At 39.2% G+C, this 19,091-nt stretch overlaps 1 protein-coding gene across 6 annotated transcripts in view; it reads left to right on the forward strand.

Annotated features, from left to right (window-relative positions):
* Bcas3 (BCAS3 microtubule associated cell migration factor) overlaps positions 1-19,091 on the forward strand; it is a 526,670-nt gene that overhangs the window by 47,894 nt on the left and 459,685 nt on the right. For all 6 annotated transcript variants that reach the window (XM_042692171.1, XM_042692205.1, XM_042692180.1 and 3 more), the window contains exon 6: positions 13,478-13,559. In XM_042692171.1, coding sequence (XP_042548105.1) covers positions 13,478-13,559 — 82 coding nt within the window. The remainder of the gene's footprint in view (positions 1-13,477; positions 13,560-19,091) is intronic.

Genomic DNA, 19,091 nt, shown 5'->3' on the forward strand with positions numbered 1-19,091 from the left:
TATTCATCGTTCCAGCTGGCACCAGGCCATCTTGGTCCTCCATGCGGTGGGGAAAGGCCTGGGAAAGAGAACTGGGAGAGCTGGGAAAGAGAGAGAGCTGGGAAAGAGAGAGAAAAGAGCTAGAAAAGAGAGGAAAGAGCTGGGGAAAGAGAGGTGGGAAAGAGAGAGGCGGGAAATTGCTGGGAAAGAGAGGTGGAAAAGAGAGAGCTGGGAAAAAGAGAAAAGAGCTAGAAAAAAGAGCATCTGGGCCTGGGCTAGGCCTTATCTAGGGTATTGGCAGAGAACGGTGTGGCCACATCAAATTCAGATGTGACCTCAGTGGATGCAGATATGACATCTTCCAGGTGTGCCAGTTGCCTAGGTAATGCAGGTAACTGGGCGGAGACTTTGCTGCGAGGAGGGTGGAGTCTGCTCACCATCCAGGAGCAGACCTTACACCTGGGTAGCTAAGATTATAGGCAGGAGCCACCAGCATCCTTCTTGACAGATTCTTTTATTGGCAAAGATAATCACTTTCCAAATCTACATTTTACTGCATGTGCAGCTACATATACTGAACAATCACCTAGAAGCAAGGTCTATTCAGTGTTCATGGCTCACGATTGTAATCTTAACTACTCAGGAGGCTGAGATCTGAGGATTGCGGTTCAAAGCCAGCTGGGGCAGGAAAGTCCATGAAAAAGCCAGTGGGGCAGGAAAGTCCATGAAACTCTTATCTCTAATAAACCATTAGAAAACTGGAAGTGGCGCTGTGGCTCAAGTGGTAGAGCACTAGCCTTGAGCTGAAGAGCGCAGGGACAGAGCCCAGGCCCAGAGTCCAAGCCCCAGGACTGACCAAACAAACAAAAGAAGAGTAAGAAGGGCTGGGAAGATGCATTAGGCCATGGGTTCTATTCCTCAGCACCACATAAGCAGAAAAAGCCAGAAGTGGTGCTATGGCTGTAGTGGTAGAGCCGCTAGCCTTTAGCTGAATAGCTGAGGGACAGTGCCCAGGCCCAGAGTTCAGACCCCACGACCAGCCAAAAAAAAAAAAAAGAAGAAGAGGAGGAGGAGGAGGAGTAAGAAATTCCAAGATCAGGCAAGATGGTAGTGGCTCACACCTATAATCCTAGCTACTTAGAAGGCTGAACTATGAGAACAGAGGTTCAGAGCCAGCCAAGGAAGGCAAATTCTTAAGACTGGTATTTCCAATTAACTAGGCAAAAAGCTGGAAATACAAGTGTAGGTCAAGTGGTAGAGTACCAGTTGGAAGCAGAAAAAAAAGCCTATTCAAGCCCCAGTAACTGCTTTTGCTGTTAGATTTTTCATGGTACATGTAGAGCTGTACTTATTCAGGAGATTGATATGAAATTTTTGTATATGTGTGTTCCGGTCCTGGGACTTGAATTCAAGGCCTGGGCACTGTCCCCGAAGCCTTTTTTTTTTTTTTTTTTTGCCAGTCTTGGTGATTGAACCCAGGGCCTGGGCACTTCCCTGAGCTGCTTTTGTTCAAGGCTAGCACTCTACCATTTGTGCCACAGTGCCACATCTGGCTTTTTCTTTTTATGTGGTACTGAGGAATTGAACCCAGGGCTTCATACATGCTAGGCAAGCACTCTACCATTAAGCCAGATTCTCAGCCTAAGAATCATATTTTTGACTGGTATTGACATGAATGGCATTTTAAGACAAAAACCCAGAAATACTTTTTCCTATTGTCTTCTATGTCTGGTGGCTCATTAAGAAACTGGTTTGTTTCTTCTTTTTTAAAAATGCTTTTTTTGTTACCACATGTTGTTATTTCCATACATGTATGCTATTTTGATTAAATTTATCCCTACATTACTCTTTCTTAGCCTTCTTTAAATGAGTTGTAACAAGTTTCAGTGTTCTATTAGCAGACATGATAAAAAGTATTGTTGTTCATTTTTAAATCTTTGTATATTTTGTTTACTAGTACCTAATCAGATATGCCTTTTGCAAATTCTTTGAGTCTGTGGCTTGCCTTTGTGCTTTATGTTGTAGGGCTTTAATCTCAGGGCCCAGTTCTTTTTTTTTTTGGGTCTGGTCGTGGGGCCTGAACTCTGGGCCTGGGAGCTGTCCCTCAGCTCTTCAGCTCAAGGCTAGCATTCTACCACTTGAGCCACAGCGCCACTTCCAGCTTTTTTCTTTTTTTTGCTTATGTGGTGCTGAGGAATCGAACCCAGGGCCTCAGGCATGCAAGGCAAGCGCTCTACCACTGAGCCACCTTCCCAGCCCCTCAGGGCCCAGTTCTTGATAAGCAGGTACTCCAGCACTTGATGTTCCCACCATTTTTTTTTGAATATGATATTACATTTATGCCTGGTACAACTTGAACAGTGATTCTTAAATTTAATCCTCTTGCCTACCTGGAATCACAGCTGCAGTCTACAATGTCTGGCTTATTGGTTGAGATGAGGACCCAGCTAAGGCTTGAAAAATATGATTCTCCTGATCTTTGCCTCCTGAATAGCTGGGATGAATGTGAATCAACCCACCCAGCTTTAGTTTTTCTTGATATTTATTGTTCATGAGGTTTTTGGTTTACTCATGTAGATGTTACATATAATTTATTATATAATACTTAAATGTTTCCTTTTAGAGTTTGCTAATATTGTCTATTTTACACTTTAAAGTTACTTGTTTATTTCTGGTATGTAGGAAATTTCATCCTGAAATTTTTCTATAATTGCATATTAGTTTCTGGAGATTTTTTATAGTTGGTTCTTTGTCTTTTTATATGTAAATAATCATGTTCTTGTGAATATAGTTTTATTTCTTACTTTCCAATCAACATACAGTTTATAGGTTGAGAATTATCCATAATGTTTGGTTCTAGAAGTGTTTGGATTTTCAGATATTTATACATGCCAAATGAGATAATAACTTGGGAATGGAGCCTAATTTTAAGGAAAATACTCATTTATTTCATGTACAGATTTTTGAGCTCTTTGGGTTTTTGGTTTAAGGATGCTCAATCTTATTTTTTTTTTGTCTTTTTTATTAGGAAAATTTTAAAAAGATATGGTAGTGCAAGTATGTAATCTCAGAATTTGGGAGGCAGAGACAGGAGGATTGCCACTTTGAGGCTCATTTGAGCTAGGTAATGAAACTATCTCAAAACAAAACAAGACAAAACAAAACACAAAAAAAGGAAGTTGTGAGACTAACATCCTTGTATTATTTCTGATGCTGTGGGGAAGGTTTCATGTTTATCTTTAAGAAAATGTTAACAGTACAAGTTTTGTAGATGAATGTTTGAGGTTGAGGAAAGTCTTTTTTTTGTATATTTTGTTACCTAATCGAGAGGGTATTTTTTTTCATGAACCAAGTATTGAGTTTTGTTGTACATTATTTCTGTACACATTGTTATTACCATGTTATTTTTCTTTTTATTTTGTTGATGTGATTGTCTTGTAGTATGTCTTTTTCATTTTTTGAATGTTGAACTGTATTTACATACCTGGTATAAATCTTGCATGTTATTTTTCTTTTTATTTTGTTGATGTGATTGTCTTGTATTATGACTTTTTTATTTTTTGACTGTTGAACCGTATTTACATACCTGGTATAAATCTTACTTGGTCTCCTCCCCCTCTCTCTTTTTTTTTCTCTCCCTGTATGTTTGTGTGTGTGTGTGTGTGTGTGTGTGTGTGTGTGTATACATATATATATATATATAATGCTGGTCCTGTGCTTAAATCCAGGAGTTTGAACTTAGAGCATGGGTACTGTCTCATGAGCTTTTGTGCTCGAGGCTAGTGCCACTTGAGCCACACCTCCACTTCCAGCTTCCTTAGTAACTAGGATTACAGGTGTGAGCCACCAGCCCTGGCTGGCTTGCTAATACTTGCTGAGCATTTTTTCTTTTTTTTGTTTTTGGGGGTCCGGTTGTGAGGCTTGAACTCTGGGCCTGGGCGCTGTCCCTCAGCTCTTCAGCTCAAGGCTAGTGCTCTACCACTTGAGTCACAGCGCTACTTCCGGCTTTTTTCTTTTTGCTTATGTGGTGCTGAGGAATCGAACCCGGGGCCTCACGCATGCAAGGCAAGCACTCTACCACTGAGCCACCTTCCCAGCCCTTGCTGAGCATTTTTATATCTATGTTCATGATAGTCCATATTTTTTAGTAAGGCTTTTTTTGTGATTTTATATTAAGGCAGTATAAACATCATAGAATCATATCTGATTTAATTTTATGGATGTATGCCTATTTAGATTATTGTCAGACCTGTGCATTGTAGCACCCCTATAAACCTGGAGGCAGAGGAGGGTGAACAGAGAGTTGGAAACTAGCCTAGGTTACATAATAAAAGGGTGCCGGTGGCTCACGCCTGTAATCCTAGCTATTCAGGAGGCTGAGATCTGAGGATCTCAGTTCAAAGCCAGCATGGACAGGAACATCCGTGAGACTCTTATCTCCAATAAACCAGTAGAAAACCAGAAGTGGTGCTGTGGCTCAAGGGGTAGCACACTCACCTTGAGCTGAAGAGCGGAGGGACATTGCCCAGGCCCAGAGTTCAAGCCCCACGACCAGCAAAAAAAAAAAGAAAAAAACAAACATGGGAGAGGGAAATGATTCTCAGATTCTCGTGTGAGTTTCACAGAATTAATCTATTTCATGTAGGTTATCAAATGGGTGTACCTTTCTTCATGATTTCTTTCATGTCTATGTAGTCTTTAATGATTTTTTTTCCTGTTTTATTTATTAAATTGTATCTTCTTTCTCTTTGTCAACCTGTATAGAGTCTTAATAATTTTTTGCTATTTTGTCCGTCGTGGGTCTTGAACTCTGGGCCTGGGTGCTGTCCCTGAGCTCTTCAGTTCAAGGCTAGCACTTTACGATTTGATCCACAGAGCCATTTCTGGCTCTTCCTGCTTATGTCGTGCTGAGGAATAGAACCCAGGGCCTCCTTCATGCAAGGAAAGCACACTGAGCCACCTTCCCAACCTCAATCTTAATAATTTTTAATAGTCCTGTGGAAAAACCAGCTTTTGGGTTCAGTGATTTTTTTTTCTATTGATGTCTTATTTTATTCCATTCTACTGTACTGTATGTTTTTTTGTTTCTGCTTAATTTTGTAAGATGGAATCTTAGACACACTTTTAACTTGTTTTTTGCACTCTCTACCTCCTACCACAATGCTTCCTTTCTCCATCTCCTGAGTAGTTGGGGTGAGAGGCATAAACAACTGCACACATTTTTTTTTTTTTTAATTTCTCTATCTCCCCCACTCCTATCCCTCTCCCCCCTTGCCACCAAAGTTGTAAAGTTAATTTTTTTTTGGGGGGGGGTCCAGTTGTGGGGCCTGAACTCTAAGCCTGGGTGCTGTCCCTTAGCTCTTCAGCTCAAGGCTAGCGCTCTACCACTTGAGCCACAGCACCACTTCCGGCTTTTTTCTTTTTGCTTATGTGGTGCTGAGGAATCGAACCCAGGGCCTCATGCATGCAAGGCAAGCGCTCTACCAGTGAGCCACCTTCCCAGCCATTTTTGTTTGTTTTGATGTAGGAGTTTACTATGTTGCATAAACTTGTGTCAGCCTCCTGAGTGCTGGGACTTCAGGTGTGTATTATAGTGCCTGGTTTAGAATCATGTTTCTGCAATGTATAATTCAACTGTATTTGTGTGTGCATTTGCGCATGCATGTGTGTGTGTGCGTGTGTGTGCGCGTGCGCATGCGTGTGTGTTTGCATGCACGCACTGGTATTGGTGCTTGAACTCAGAGCCTGGGCACTGTCTGAATTTTTTTCTACTCAGTGCTAGTCTCTTATCACTTGAGTCATAGCTTTGTTTCTGGCTTTTTGGTAGTTAATTGGAGTCTAGTGGACTTTCTTGCCCAGACTGGCTTTCAATTGTGATCTTCAGATCTCATCTTCCAGAATAGCTAGTAGTAGTAGTACTAGTAGCCACTTGTACCCGGTTTTCAACTGTATCTATTTTTTGAAAACTTGTTATTATAAAGGTGATTTTCAGAGGGGTTACAGTTATATAAGTCAGGTAAAGAGGACATTTCTTTTATTTATTTATTTTTGGTCGGTCGTGGGGCTTGAACTCTGGGCTTGGGCGCTGTCCCTCAGCTCTTCAGCTCAAAGCAAGTGCTCTACCACTTGAGCTACAGCGCCACTTCCGATTTTCTGGTGGTTTTATTGGAGATAGGAGTCTCACGGTCCCTCCTGCCCAGGCTGGCTTTGAACCACCATCCTCAGATCTCAGCCTCCTGAGTAGCTAGGATTACAGGCGTGAGCCACCAGCGCCCGGCAAGAGGACATTTCTTTTTGTACAATGTTGCCCCTTCCCTTGCTCTCTCCCAGTCAACTTTATGTATGTATGTATGTATGTATGTATGTATGTATGTATGTCCATCCGGCATGGGGCCTGAACTCTGGGCCTGGGTGCTGTCCCTCAGCTCTTTAGCTCAAGGCCAGTGGTGTTCTACCATTTGAGCCACAGTGCCACTTCTGACTTTTTCTGCTTATGTGGTGCTGAGGAATCAAACCCAGGGCCTCATGCATGCAAGGCAAGCACTCTACCACTGTGCCACCTTCTCAGCCTCAACTGTATTTTTTTTTTTTTTGGTATGGTCAAGGGCCTGAACTCTGGGCCTGGGTGCTGTCCCTCAGCTCTTCAGCTCAAGGCTAGCACTCTACCACGTGAGCCATAACACCACTTTCAGCTTTTTGTTTTCTGATTATGTGGTGCTGAGGAATTGAACCCAGGGCCTCATGCATGCAAGGCAAGCGCTCTACCACTGAGCCACCTTCCCAGCCCCTCAACTGTATTTTTTTTTTTTTAACCCCAAGCAAAATTCTCTTGGAGTTCAGTGTTTAAATTTCAGGGCTGAGGATGTAACTCAGTGGTAGAGCAGTTGCTTAGTATATTCAATGCCCTAGGTTTTTTTCTCCAGTTCTTTTTTTTTTTTTGGGTCTGGTTGTGGGGCCTGAACTCTGGGCCTGGGCGCTGTCCCTCAGCTCTTCACCTCAAGGCTAGTGCTCTACCACTTGAGCCACAGCGCCACTTCCGGCTTTTTTCTTTTTGCTTATGTGGTGCTGAGGAATCGAACCCAGGGCCTCAGGCATGCAAGGCAAGCGCTCTACCACTGAGCCACCTTCCCAGCCCATTTCTTCAGTTCTTTACTCACCTTTGCATTCACATACAAATCAATTTTCATTATATGCAGTTTTCTACAAATGATATTGTGGTAATTTAAGTAGTAAGTACAATAAAGAAAGAAAAAAAGTGAAGGTTCCTGTGGAATCAGATATCACCATATGACCCTCTAAAGAACTCTTGGTAGTACATTGAAAGAACACAGTAATTTTCCCATTTCAAAAGTTTCCCCCAGTTTTTATGACTTTTTTTTGGAGACAGGATCTCTCTGTGTAGTCCCAGCTGTCTTTAAACTTGTCATAGTCAGTGAATTGGAGGCATGCACCCACATTTGAATCTTCTTGACATCTTAGGAACCCCAAAGTGGAAACAACTCAGTCCTCTAATAGTAAAATGATTGAGAAATTGTATTTTAATGCCCCCCCTCCCCCACACACAATTTGGTGTTGGCTTGAATCAGGGCCTGGATGCTGTCGCTGAACTTTTCTGAAGTACAGGCTAGTGTTGTACCATATCAGCAGCTACAAGTCTACTTTTGGCTTTTTGCTGGTTATTTAGTTAAGTCATTAAGTCTTCTGGACTTTGTTGTCCGGGTTGGGTTTGAACTGAAATCCTCAGATCTCAGCCTCCTAAGATTACAGGTCTGGCAATTTGTACTTTTTTTTCTTCTTTCTAGTATTGAGGCTTAAACTTAGGGCTTATGTACTTTGTCTGAGTGTTTCTGCTCAATACTAATGCTTGAGCCTCACTCTACTTCTGGCTTTTTGGTAGCTAAATATAGATAAGAGTCTCACAGACTCCTATTTGAACTGACCTAGAAGTGCCATATTCAGATCTCAGTCTCTTGTAGCTAGGATTACTGGTGTGAGCAACTGCTACTGCTTAATTTGTGCAGTTTTAAGTGCTTAGTTACAGATTTTTCAATAGGATTTGCCAAAAATATTTCGCAAACTACAATCCTTGAATTTTAATGCTGTATGTAGTTCATGGTGTGATTGAGCTTATCTTTATTACTATTGGTATCAGGTTAAGATTTTATTTTTTAAGTCAGTCATGCATCAGCAATTTAGAAACAAGTTTGTTTCTTAGGGCTTGCTGACCTTCATTTGCTTTTGGAATTCTCTGAAAGCACTTACAGTTCTCCCAGAACTTTTCTGTATGTGTATTATTGTCTCGGCTGTTGCAATTTCCTTTTGCCATAGATTGAGTTGTGAGCTTCTAAACTTGTATTCCCCGCCTCCTTTTGGGTTTGGTATGTAATTTGCATATTTTCACCATGCGAAAGCTATTTTCTATGGTTGGAGAAGATTTTTTTCTACAGTGTGAACAAATCATTCTTTGTTCTCCTTATTGTGCTTCCAAACTGGTACGTCCGGTTTATGCCCCAAACAACAAAAGTCTGTCATCAGAAATTAAAATGCCAGCAAGAACAAAGGCAGAGACCATGCAGAGCTCTTGGAGAGGTTTCCTCTCTGTTTGCTCTTCTCCCCAAGTGACCACAATTGCCAGGAAGTTGGAATATTGCTTGGTATATTCCTGCTTTTTAGTTCTAGTTTTTGTTGTTATTGACGGCTTGAAAATGTTCATATAGCTCCTTATATTTCTTTTCAGGGGCTATAAAGTCCTCCCCTAAGATTCCTTGCTGTTTTTGAAAAGCTCTATTTAGGAATTTTAAAAGTCATTTTGAAAACTTAAGTTTAAAAAATTTTAATTTATCTCAGTATCAGAGATACTGAAATCAGGGTTTTACTACTTGAGCTACTCTGACAGCTTTCAAAAATGTTTGACATCTACTTGAAAGCCAAATTATCAGTGAACATACTGGATAAAAGTATTAGAGGCATTTAGAATGGTAGCTGAAGCTGATCCTTTAAGGCTATCTACCTTCTCTGTGTCTTTTCTGAAATGTACAAAAGCTCTCTGTATGTACACAGATAGTACTATTGTGTTCTAACATGATATTCTAATGTAGAATTTTCATATCCGATTTAGAGATTTTTCTTCTGGGAAGATTATTTGTGCCTCACATAAAATAGTTTACATGCTTCTGGATTCAATATGATGTATAATTGTGATTTTAATATATTTACAAATATCTGTAAGCGTATATAATGTCTCTTTCCCCTTTCTCCTTTCCTAGCCTATATGTTAGGATTCTAAGGAAGTAACTTAGAAGCAGTAAAGAATACACAAGGAATGTGAATTCTCAATTTTAATTATTTCCATTTTTTCTTATCTGTTGCTTTACATAAAGAAAAGGATTAGAATAGAAAGTAAAAATAAGAGTTTTCCGGTTTGTTTCAAAAGCTGTTTCCCTGGAGTTTAGATTTCTAAATGTTTTTCTATGTGAAATCAAGCTTTTGTGTATTTGTATAGTAATAAACTTTTTGTTGTATGTGAAGGCAAATTGAGTATAGAGGCTCAGTTAAATAGTTTCACTTTTTTTTTTTTTAACATTGAGTCTTTGACATAAAAGCAAAATGGCAGACATGTCACATGAAAAAAACAGTACAGGGCCATAGATTTTATATTCAAATACTCTAAAGCATTTCAAGTACAAATCTCAGCAATATTTTCCATTATTCTTAGGTAAAATTTCAGTGGTGAAGCTTGTATACTATCTTTTTCTTTTTCATTTTCTTAATAGAAATGATATGTTAGAAAAGACGATACTTATCTTTTGCCTAGTAAATACTTTATTTAAAAAAAAATATGATGTTTTAAAATGTTTATTTCTATTTTTATTGTTTTTCCATTCTTTTTACTTTTAGTGCAGTAAAATTCCAAACATTAGGTATATGGAAATAGCAAATTAATGCTATTCAATAGATTACATTAGATTTTGCCCTTTTGTGTATGTGAGTTCAATAATGAAAGAGATGGTTATTTTTAGATTTTAGACAATGTACAGTTAGGAGCTGGGAAGGTGGCTCAGTGGTAGAGCGATTGCCTTGCATGCCTGAGGCCCTGGGTTCGATTCCTCAGCACCACATAAACAGAAAGAAAAAAGCCAGAAGTGGCGCTGTGGCTCAAGTGAGTGCTATCCTTGAGCTGAAGAGCTGAGGGACAGTGCCCAGGCCCAGAGTTCAGGCCCCACGACTGGAAACCTCCCCCCCCCCCCAAAAAAAAAAAAAAAAAAAAAAAGAAAATGTACAGTTAATGCATTTGGCAGAAGATTGAACAACATAATTAATCATTTATGACTTTTCTAAAATTTAAACTATGTTAAAATGAACAAATGTATACTTAAGATTGGTAGTATACAATGGCCATGAAAGATTGCAGGTAAGTTCCTAGCTGCTGTTTAGTTTACAGCTTTTATGTTTCATTGATGATAGGTGGTGCTATTGTAACACAGTTGGTCCTGGCATTCCTCACATGTTCTTCATCCTAAGTGTACAGGAGGATTTGTTGTTGTAACCAATAAAGCACTTGTAATAATTGTCACAAGAAAAATGAGTATTTATGGAGAAGAAAACATTGTTTTCACCTCTTAAATTCATATAGAAAAGAAGCTGAAAGATTAATGTGTATTTTTGTTGTTGTATACCACTCGTTGAGCAAGACTGTTAAAATATCACCGTATCTTCTATTGAACTTTTTTAAAAATAATTTTTTATTGGGATTAAGTGATTACATAAATTTCAAAATATTGTGAGATAGTGATACAGTCACAAACACATTTTAACCTTCACAAGGCAAGTTGTCATTAACATGATCTATAATGTTTGTGAATTCTATGAGTTTTGACAATACAACTAATTTCTTCCACATTGGGTGATATGTACATTTCTTTCCTTTTTCTTAGTGTTCCCTCTTTTCCTCTCATTCCTCCCTCCTATTGCTGCCCTTGAGTTGCTTAGTTTTTTTTTTTTTTGTCGGTCCTGGGGCTTGAACTCTGGGCCTGGGCGCTGTCCCTCAGCTCTTCAGCTCAAGGCGAGCGCTCTACCACTTGAGCTACGGGGCCACTTCCGGTTTTCTGGTGGTTTATTGGAGATAGGAGTCTCACAGTCTCTCCTGCCCGGGCTGGCTTTGAACCGCGATTCTCAGATCTCAGCCTCCTGAGTAGCTAGGATTACAGGCGTGAGCCACCAGCGCCCGGCTGCTTAGTTTGTTTTCTTCAATGTCCAGTGCAGCTGATAGGCACCCCTCTGTTGTATATTTTTCTCTGTTTCCCTCTGATTCTGTGCTATCTTCCTAGCTTCCCTCACTATTGAACTTTTTTTTCAACCTTTATTGCATCTAAGTTCTTAGATTTTTTAAAAATTAGTTTTATAACATTGTTTTCTCTACTTTTTTTTTTTTTTTCGTTTGGTCATGGGGCTTGAACTCAAGGCCTATGCACTATTCTCAAGCTTCTTTGCTCAACGCTGGTTCCCTACCACTTTGAGCCCACAGCTACTTCTAGTTTTCTGGTGGTCTGGTGGTTAATTGAACATAAGAGTCTCATGGCCTTTCCTGCCTTGGTTGGCTTTGGATTGTGGTCCTGAGATCGGAGCCTCCTGAGAGCTAGGATTACAAGTGTGAGCCACCAGTACCTTGCTTCTCTGATTTTTTTTTTTTGTGTGTCCGGTTATGGGGCCTGAACTCTGGGCCTTGGCGCTGTCCCTCAGCTTTTCAGCTCAAGACTAGCGCTCCACCACTTGAGCCACTGGGCCACTTCCGGCTTTTTTTTTTTTTTTTTATGTGGTGCTGAGGAATCGAACCCAGGGCCTTAAGCATGCAGGGCCAGTGCTCTACCACTGAGCCACCTTCCCAGCCCTTCTCTGATTTTTTTTAAATTTTTACTTTTTAAATATAATCCCTAAGTAGTTGTACAGAGGAGTTACCATTCAACAAATCACTTTATGAATGTAATGTGTGTTGATTGGTTGTTACCCTTTCATTATTCTTCCCCATCTCTCTCGACCTACCCCTCCACTCAACTTTTTTTTTTTTTTTTTTTTGGTGCCAGCCCTGGCATGAACTCAGTCTTGGTGCTATCTTTGTGCTTTTTTGCTTTAGGCTGGAACTTTACCACTTGAGCCACAGTTCTATTTCTGGCTTTTTTGGTGGTTAACTGTAGATAGTTTCATAGACTTTCCTGCCCAGACTGGGTTCCAACTGTGATCCTCAGATCTCAGTCTCCTGAATAACTAGGATTATAGGCAGTGTCTGGCTGCATAGCTATTTTTTTTTTTTTTTTATTGTTGTTGGTCATGGGGCTTGAACTCTGGGCTTAGGGGCTGTCCCTGAGAAATTCAGCTCAAGGCGAGCACTCTAGCACTTAAGCCACAGCACCACTTCTGGTTTTCTAGTGATTTATTGGAGATTAGAGTCTCACAGACTATAATGCCTGGGCTAGCTTTGAACTGTGATCCTCAGATCTCAGCTACCTGAATAGCTAGGATTACAGGCGTGAGCCACCAGTGCCCGGCCAGATAGTTCTTAAAACAAGTATTTCTAATAAATTTTGAGTATTGCTACAGTATTTAAGTCAAACTTGCATATTGTAGAGCATTGTCACCATAGGTGCTCTGAAATGGAAAGCTGTTGTGCAGGAACTGGGCATATTTCTATAGGTTAGTAAGGCAAAACTTATAGAATTACCGAACAGACTATTTTTCTTTTCTTCTCTTCTCTTCTCTCCTTCCTTCCTTCCTTCCTGCCTGCCTTCCTTCCTTCCTTCCTTCCTTCCTTCCTGCCTTCCGTCTTTCTCCTCTCTTTCTCCTCCCTCCCTCCCTCCCTCCCTCCCTCCTTTCTTTCTTTCTTTCTTTTCTTTCTTTCTCTCTCTCTCTCTCTTTCTCCCTTCCTTCCTTCCTTCTTTCCTTCCTTCCTTTCTTTCTTTCTTTCTTTCTTTCTTTCTTTCTTTCTTTCTTTCTTTCTTTCTTTCTTTCTTTCTTTCTTTCTTTCTTTCTTTCTTTCTTTCTTTCTTTCTTTCTTTCTTTCTTTCTTTCTTTCTTTCTCTTCTTTCTTTCTGCCATTTGTGGGACCTGAACTCTGGGCCTGGGCGCTGTCCCTCAGCTCTTCAGCTCAAGGCTAGTGCCCTAACACTTCCAGTTTTTTCTCTCATATGGTACTGAGGAATCGAACCAAGGGCCTCATGCATACAAGGCAAGCACTCTACCACTGAGCCAACTTCCCAGCCCCAGAATATTTTTCCAAGTGTATACCAAGTTTGGGCTCTAAAATTTTTCTAAACATGTAGGATAATTTAGGATATCAATAAGTTCAAAAGATATAGCCATCCTAAAATTAGTATGGCTATATGTATATATGTGAGGCATATTATGCATGAATATTGTAGATAAATTATGATAAAATTCAGGAGTCTTGTTTTTTTAAATCTATATTTAATTGTTTTTTTTTTTTTTTTTATCTTCTTTTATACAGATTAGTGGTGAAGCACAGGAGCTATACTCTGTTCGCCGTGGCCCAGTTCGAGCAGCTAGAATTTTGCCTGCTCCACAGTTTGGTGAGTATACCCCTTAAAAAAAAAATGAACAAACCAAAGCATGCATTTTTGTTGATCTAGGACTATAGACAGCAAGAATGATAACTAAAGTCTGTTTTTCTCCAAGTGTCCATTCTCTTTACGCTCCTCCCTCCAAGATAAACTTTTATTTTTGTCAGTTGAGATGGAAATAGGTAATCTTAACCAATTCAATATGGCTATTCACTTTCTGCTGTGGTTTTGATTTATCTTCATCCTCTTTGATCTCAGGTTAGCCTCTGCCTTTGCTAGCTCTTTCTTGAAGTCCTCTTCTCTCTTGGTTTTCATGGCATCGTTCTTCCCAGATCACTTCTTTGCTCACTGTACTGTCTTTGTTATGCTTCTGGCTTAATTTTCTTCCCTGGGTATTCCCCAAGTCTCTGTTCACATGCCTTTGCCCTTCTTCTCAGTTATACTCACTGCTTTGGAGAGCTTGGTTTTCACCATTATCTAGGTTACAGATGACTTTATCTAGCTATGTCTCTTTCTACTGTGTCAGAATTGGTCTTCTGGGCTCTTAACTTTACAACTTGGATTTAATGTGAAAACAGTGTTGTGTTTACATAATATGTATGATTTTATACTTACATAGAAAGTTAAAATGTATGGTTATGTCAAATCTGCTATTTGAATGACTAAATAACTCCTGGTTCTTTTTCACAATGAGCTATGAAAGGCTGTATTTTCTTATTAACATATAACCTGTGTTTACTCAGAAATGTCTTGCATGTCTCAAAAACATAATCATGTCAATCATGTTTGGACAGCGCAAGGTCCTTTTACAAAGAGGATATTAAAATAATTTAATTGTATTATTTTAACAGATTATCCTGAAGTGAAAAACCTCCTAAGACTTGGTTATAACAATTAATTCTCTAAAATTTAAACTGGTAAAAATGATGTTTGCTAAATCTTAAGGAAAATGTGGTTGTACAAATGTAATTTTAGGGATTAATTTAATAATTAAATCGGCTTAAAATGAAATGGAAAGGGAAGAGGCACAATACATCAACAAAGTCCCGCAGTCATGGGATTTTCTCCCTTGCAGTGCTCTTTGATATGTGTAGACTTAGGTTCTGTACCTGTCTTTCTTATTCAGTCTTTCTTAGCCTGTCTTGCCCAACCTTATAGTCACGTTCCCTTCCTTGTCCTCTCTGTGTTGCATTTGCATTTTAGTGAAATAATTTGATAAAGAAGATTCTAGATATCTTCAAATTTTTGTTTTTTTGAATAATTAGCCTTACTTTTGGTTGACTGGCATCAAGAATTTTAGTACTGAAGGACTCTAATCTGTGTTTGTTTCTTTTGTATCTAACTCTCAGAGGCGGATTATTCCTTTTATTTTCTTCATAACACTCTTTTGTGTGTGTAAAATATTATGTTCAACTTTATTTTGGTATGTCATACAGATGGAGGGTGTCATTGTTACATGCCACACATTTTTTTTTGGTAATGAGACTTGAACTCCACTGGGCCCGGGTGCTGTCCCTGAGCTGTTCAAATCTTGGGCTGGGAAGGTGGCTCATTGGTAGAGCACTTGCCTTGCATGCATGAGGCCCTGGGTTTGATTCCTCAACACCATATAAGCAAAAAGAAAAAAACCTAGAAGTGGCGCTGTGGCTCAAGTAGTAGAGTGTTAGACTTGAGCTGAAGAGCTGAGGGACAGCGTCCAGGCCCAGAGTTCAGGCCCCACAACTGGACCCCCCCCCCCCAAAAAAAAAAAGAAATAGTCAATAAATTATCAAGTTATGTGATTTCACTTAAAAGTCACTTTTATTTACTTTCCTATGTAAAATATATTTCTTCCACTATGATACTCATCTTCTATGAATACTATAGATTTGAAGCATAATTTCACATGGCTCAATGATCTGAGTTTTTAAAAATAATAGAAGCTTTAATTCCATTTGGTTAATTTTTAAGATTTGTGTTTATTCAATATACATGCTGTAACGATGCTGTGAAAATTTGTAATAGAAAATAGCAATAATAATAGTGCATGGCTCTTTTATCCATTGTGTTGTATTTCTTCATTTTTGTAGAAGTCCTTAAAGAAGTCCTGAATAAGACATATCTAAGAGAGATCTTGTCTTTTTGAAGATAGCATTATTCTCCCCTAATCTTTGATAATTTGGCTGAGTAATAGCTATTTGTTTCCAATCAAGTTGCTTCATAATTTTGAAGGTATTGGCTTAGTCTTATGTGTAAGAGTCTACAGCACTTTGACATCTTTTTCTTCATATGTAGCGTGTAGCTTGTTATTCTTTCTGGTTGCCCATAGAATATTGGCTTTGTTACTCAGGTTTAGGAACTTTGCAACGTTGTCTTTTTAAATTTTAGTTTAAATACATTTATTTTTATGGTAAAGAGGGTGTACAGAAGGGTTACAATTACATAAGTCAGGAACGGGTACATTTCTTTATGAACAGTGTCATGTCTTCCCTCATATTCTCTCAGTTTTTCCTCCTGGACCCTCCACCCTCACAAGTTGTGCAATTAATTTTCAACATAGTTCACCTATATTGCATTTGTTCACCCTTTGTCTCACCATTCCTCCTCCTCCTCCTCCTCCTTCTCCTCCTACTCCTCTTTTGTCAGTCATGGGGCTTGAACTCTGGGCCTGGGCGCTGTCCCTGAACTCTTCGGCTCAAGGTGAGCACTCTACCACTTGAGCCAAAGCACCACTTTCAGCTTTTTCCAGTTTATATGGTGCTGAGGAATCGAACCCAGGGCCTCATCATGCAATGCAAACACTCTATCTCTGATCCACCTTCCCAGCCCTTGTCTTACCATTTCGATGCTCCCACTTATGCTCCCCAAAACAGATGAACTTTCATACAACATAGAAAGTATAGAAATAAAAAACAGCAACAAAGGAGAAAAAAAACAAAAAAACCAAAAGCAAAACCAAAAGCAACATAACAAAAAGAGCCTCTTGTTTCCTTTGTTTGGGATTCGTTTCAATAAATTTCATTTCATATGATCATATGCACAAAGCTATTGAGACTTTGTGATCCTCTCTTAACAATATCCTCTGGTGTCACTGTGTGAATGTCTAGAGTCCTGTATAATTTATCATGTCCAAGTTTTTGTCTTTTATCGTCCATTGTGTTTACTTGTAGATTTATAGGTTCATTCTAATTGCCCGAAATGAGGGAAACCATGCAGCCCATCTTTCTTTGGGTCTGGCTTATTTCGCTTAATATAATTTTTTCTATGTCTTTCCATTTACTTATGAGTGGTGCAATTTTTCTTTTTTTCTGACAGAAGTTGCTTTCAGTCTTAATCTTCTCATTGTTGACATACAGAAAAGCTACTGACTTTGTTTTTGTTTTTGTTTTCTTTTTGTCAGTTGAGGGACCTGGATGATGTCCCTGAGCTCTTCAGGTCAATGCTAGTGTGCTACCACTTGAGCCACAGTGCCCAGTGGTTTTCTGGTGGTTAATTAGCGATAAAAGAGTGTCTCGGACTTGGACTTTCTTGCCCGGGCTGGCTTAGAACTTCGATCCCCAGATCTCAGCCTCCTGAGTAGCTAGGATTATAGGTGTGAGCTACCTGTGTCCAGCAAGCTACTGATTTTTGTGGGTTAATTTTATACCTTGCTACTTTACCAAAGTTTTGGATCAACTCAAGTAAATTTGGTAAAGAATCTATGGGGTTCTTTAAATGTAATGTCAAGTCATCTGCAAAGATGGGTAGTTTTACTACTTCTTTCTCTTTTTGGAACCCCTTTATGTTTTTTTCTTTCTTTATTTGCCTTATTTGTTTATACTTTGTCCTTTGTCCATTCATTGTGGATGTACAAATCATGGTACAGTTGGAAAATGTGCTCAATTCATATTCATGATTTTTTCTTTCTTTCTTTTTTTTTTTTGGGTCCGGTCGTGGGCCTGAACTCTGGGCCTGGGCACTGTCCCTCAGCTCTTCAGCTCATGGCTAGCGCTCTACCACTTGAGCCACAGCGCCCCTTTTGGCTTTTTTCCTTTTTGCTTATGTGGTGCTGGGGAATCGAACTCAGGGCCTCATGCAAGCAAGGCAAGCGCTCTACCACTGAGCCACCTTCCCAGCCCTCATGATTTTTTCTATGTTGTCTTTCTTCTCTCTATAATTCTTATTGAGTTTTATGCTTTTTTGCACTGGTTTATTAAAAAACAACAAGCTGTGTGCTGGTAGCTTACAACATAATCCTAGCTACTCATGGATCTTTTTTGCTAATACTGGGGCTAAAACTCAGGGTCAGGGTAGTGTTTCATAGCATTTTTGCTCAAGACTGACACTCTACCATTTGAGCTGCAGATCACTTCCAGTTTTTTGGAGATAAAATGTTGGGGACTTTTCTGCCCAGGTTGCCTTTGAACTGAGATTCTCAGTTCTCTGCTTCCAGAGTAACTTGGATTATAGGCATGAACCACCAATTGGTGCAGTTCATCTTGGTCATTGTCACTCTTTTTTATCACTCTTTCCCATATGTTCCTACCATACCCTAAATATTTATTCTTAATATAAGTCCTGTTTTTCTGCTTTGTATGCCTTGAAAGTTTTCTGTGAATGCCGTACATTTTGTATTTTATATTGCTTTGTGCTGTTTGCATTCCTTTAAGTTTTTTTTTTCCAGTCCTTTAAGTGTTTTCCTTTGACACCTTTAAATTGCTTGACAGAACTTTGATTATTGAAGCACTTACTTTGATTCTTTGTTCCATATTTGTTGAATGGTTGATAGTCTATAATAAGTATCTTTAGATACTTCTGCCTAGATCATTAAATATGATAGGGTTTTGAGCCAGTGGCTCATACCTGTAATCCTAGCTAGTCAAGAGGCTAGATCAGAGGTTCGAAGCCTGCCCAGGCAAGACTGGAGCTCCAGAAGAGGAGCTGTGGCTCCAGTGGTAGAGTGTTAGCCTTGAGCACAAATACTCAGGGATAGTTCCCAGGCCTTGAGTTCAAGTCCCAAGAATGGCAAAAACCCAAAACAACTACAAAAAACCAAAAACAGTTGTTGACAATATTTCAGTGAATGGACAGTAAGTTATGGCATTCATAGAACTCACATATTATTCTCCCTTGACTTAAGAATCGTCTTGGATGCCTGTTTTTCAGATGTCAGTCAACTCTATTTTTATTAATTTTGTCTGTCTGACAAGTTTTTTGGCAGCAAGGAAAGTTTGTTCTATGTTAACCCATATGGCTGGATGCAGAAGTTCAGTATTTGGTTTACTTTCATGTTTTGGTTAATTTTCCTTTTGTTTCTTAGGAAAGCGTCTGACATACAGTATAAAACCAAAGTTTTGTATATAAATAATGTAAATACAATTGGAATTAGACTTTATTTATGGTACAGTTTTATGGCTTTGGACCTTTTGGGAGATGTTAGTTTTTTATTTTTTTGAAAATTTTTATATTCATTGTGGCTCTCTGTCTTTGCTGGTAGATGTTAGCAAAAGAAAATGATAGAAATACCAAGGGATTCCTTTATTTCTTTTGATCTAATGAATAGGTAATGGAATCTTTAACTTT

Source organism: Dipodomys spectabilis, unplaced genomic scaffold (genome assembly GCF_019054845.1).
Source record: "Dipodomys spectabilis isolate Male_0828 unplaced genomic scaffold, ASM1905484v1 ptg000004l, whole genome shotgun sequence".
In the NCBI taxonomy this organism is placed as follows: domain Eukaryota; kingdom Metazoa; phylum Chordata; class Mammalia; order Rodentia; family Heteromyidae; genus Dipodomys; species Dipodomys spectabilis.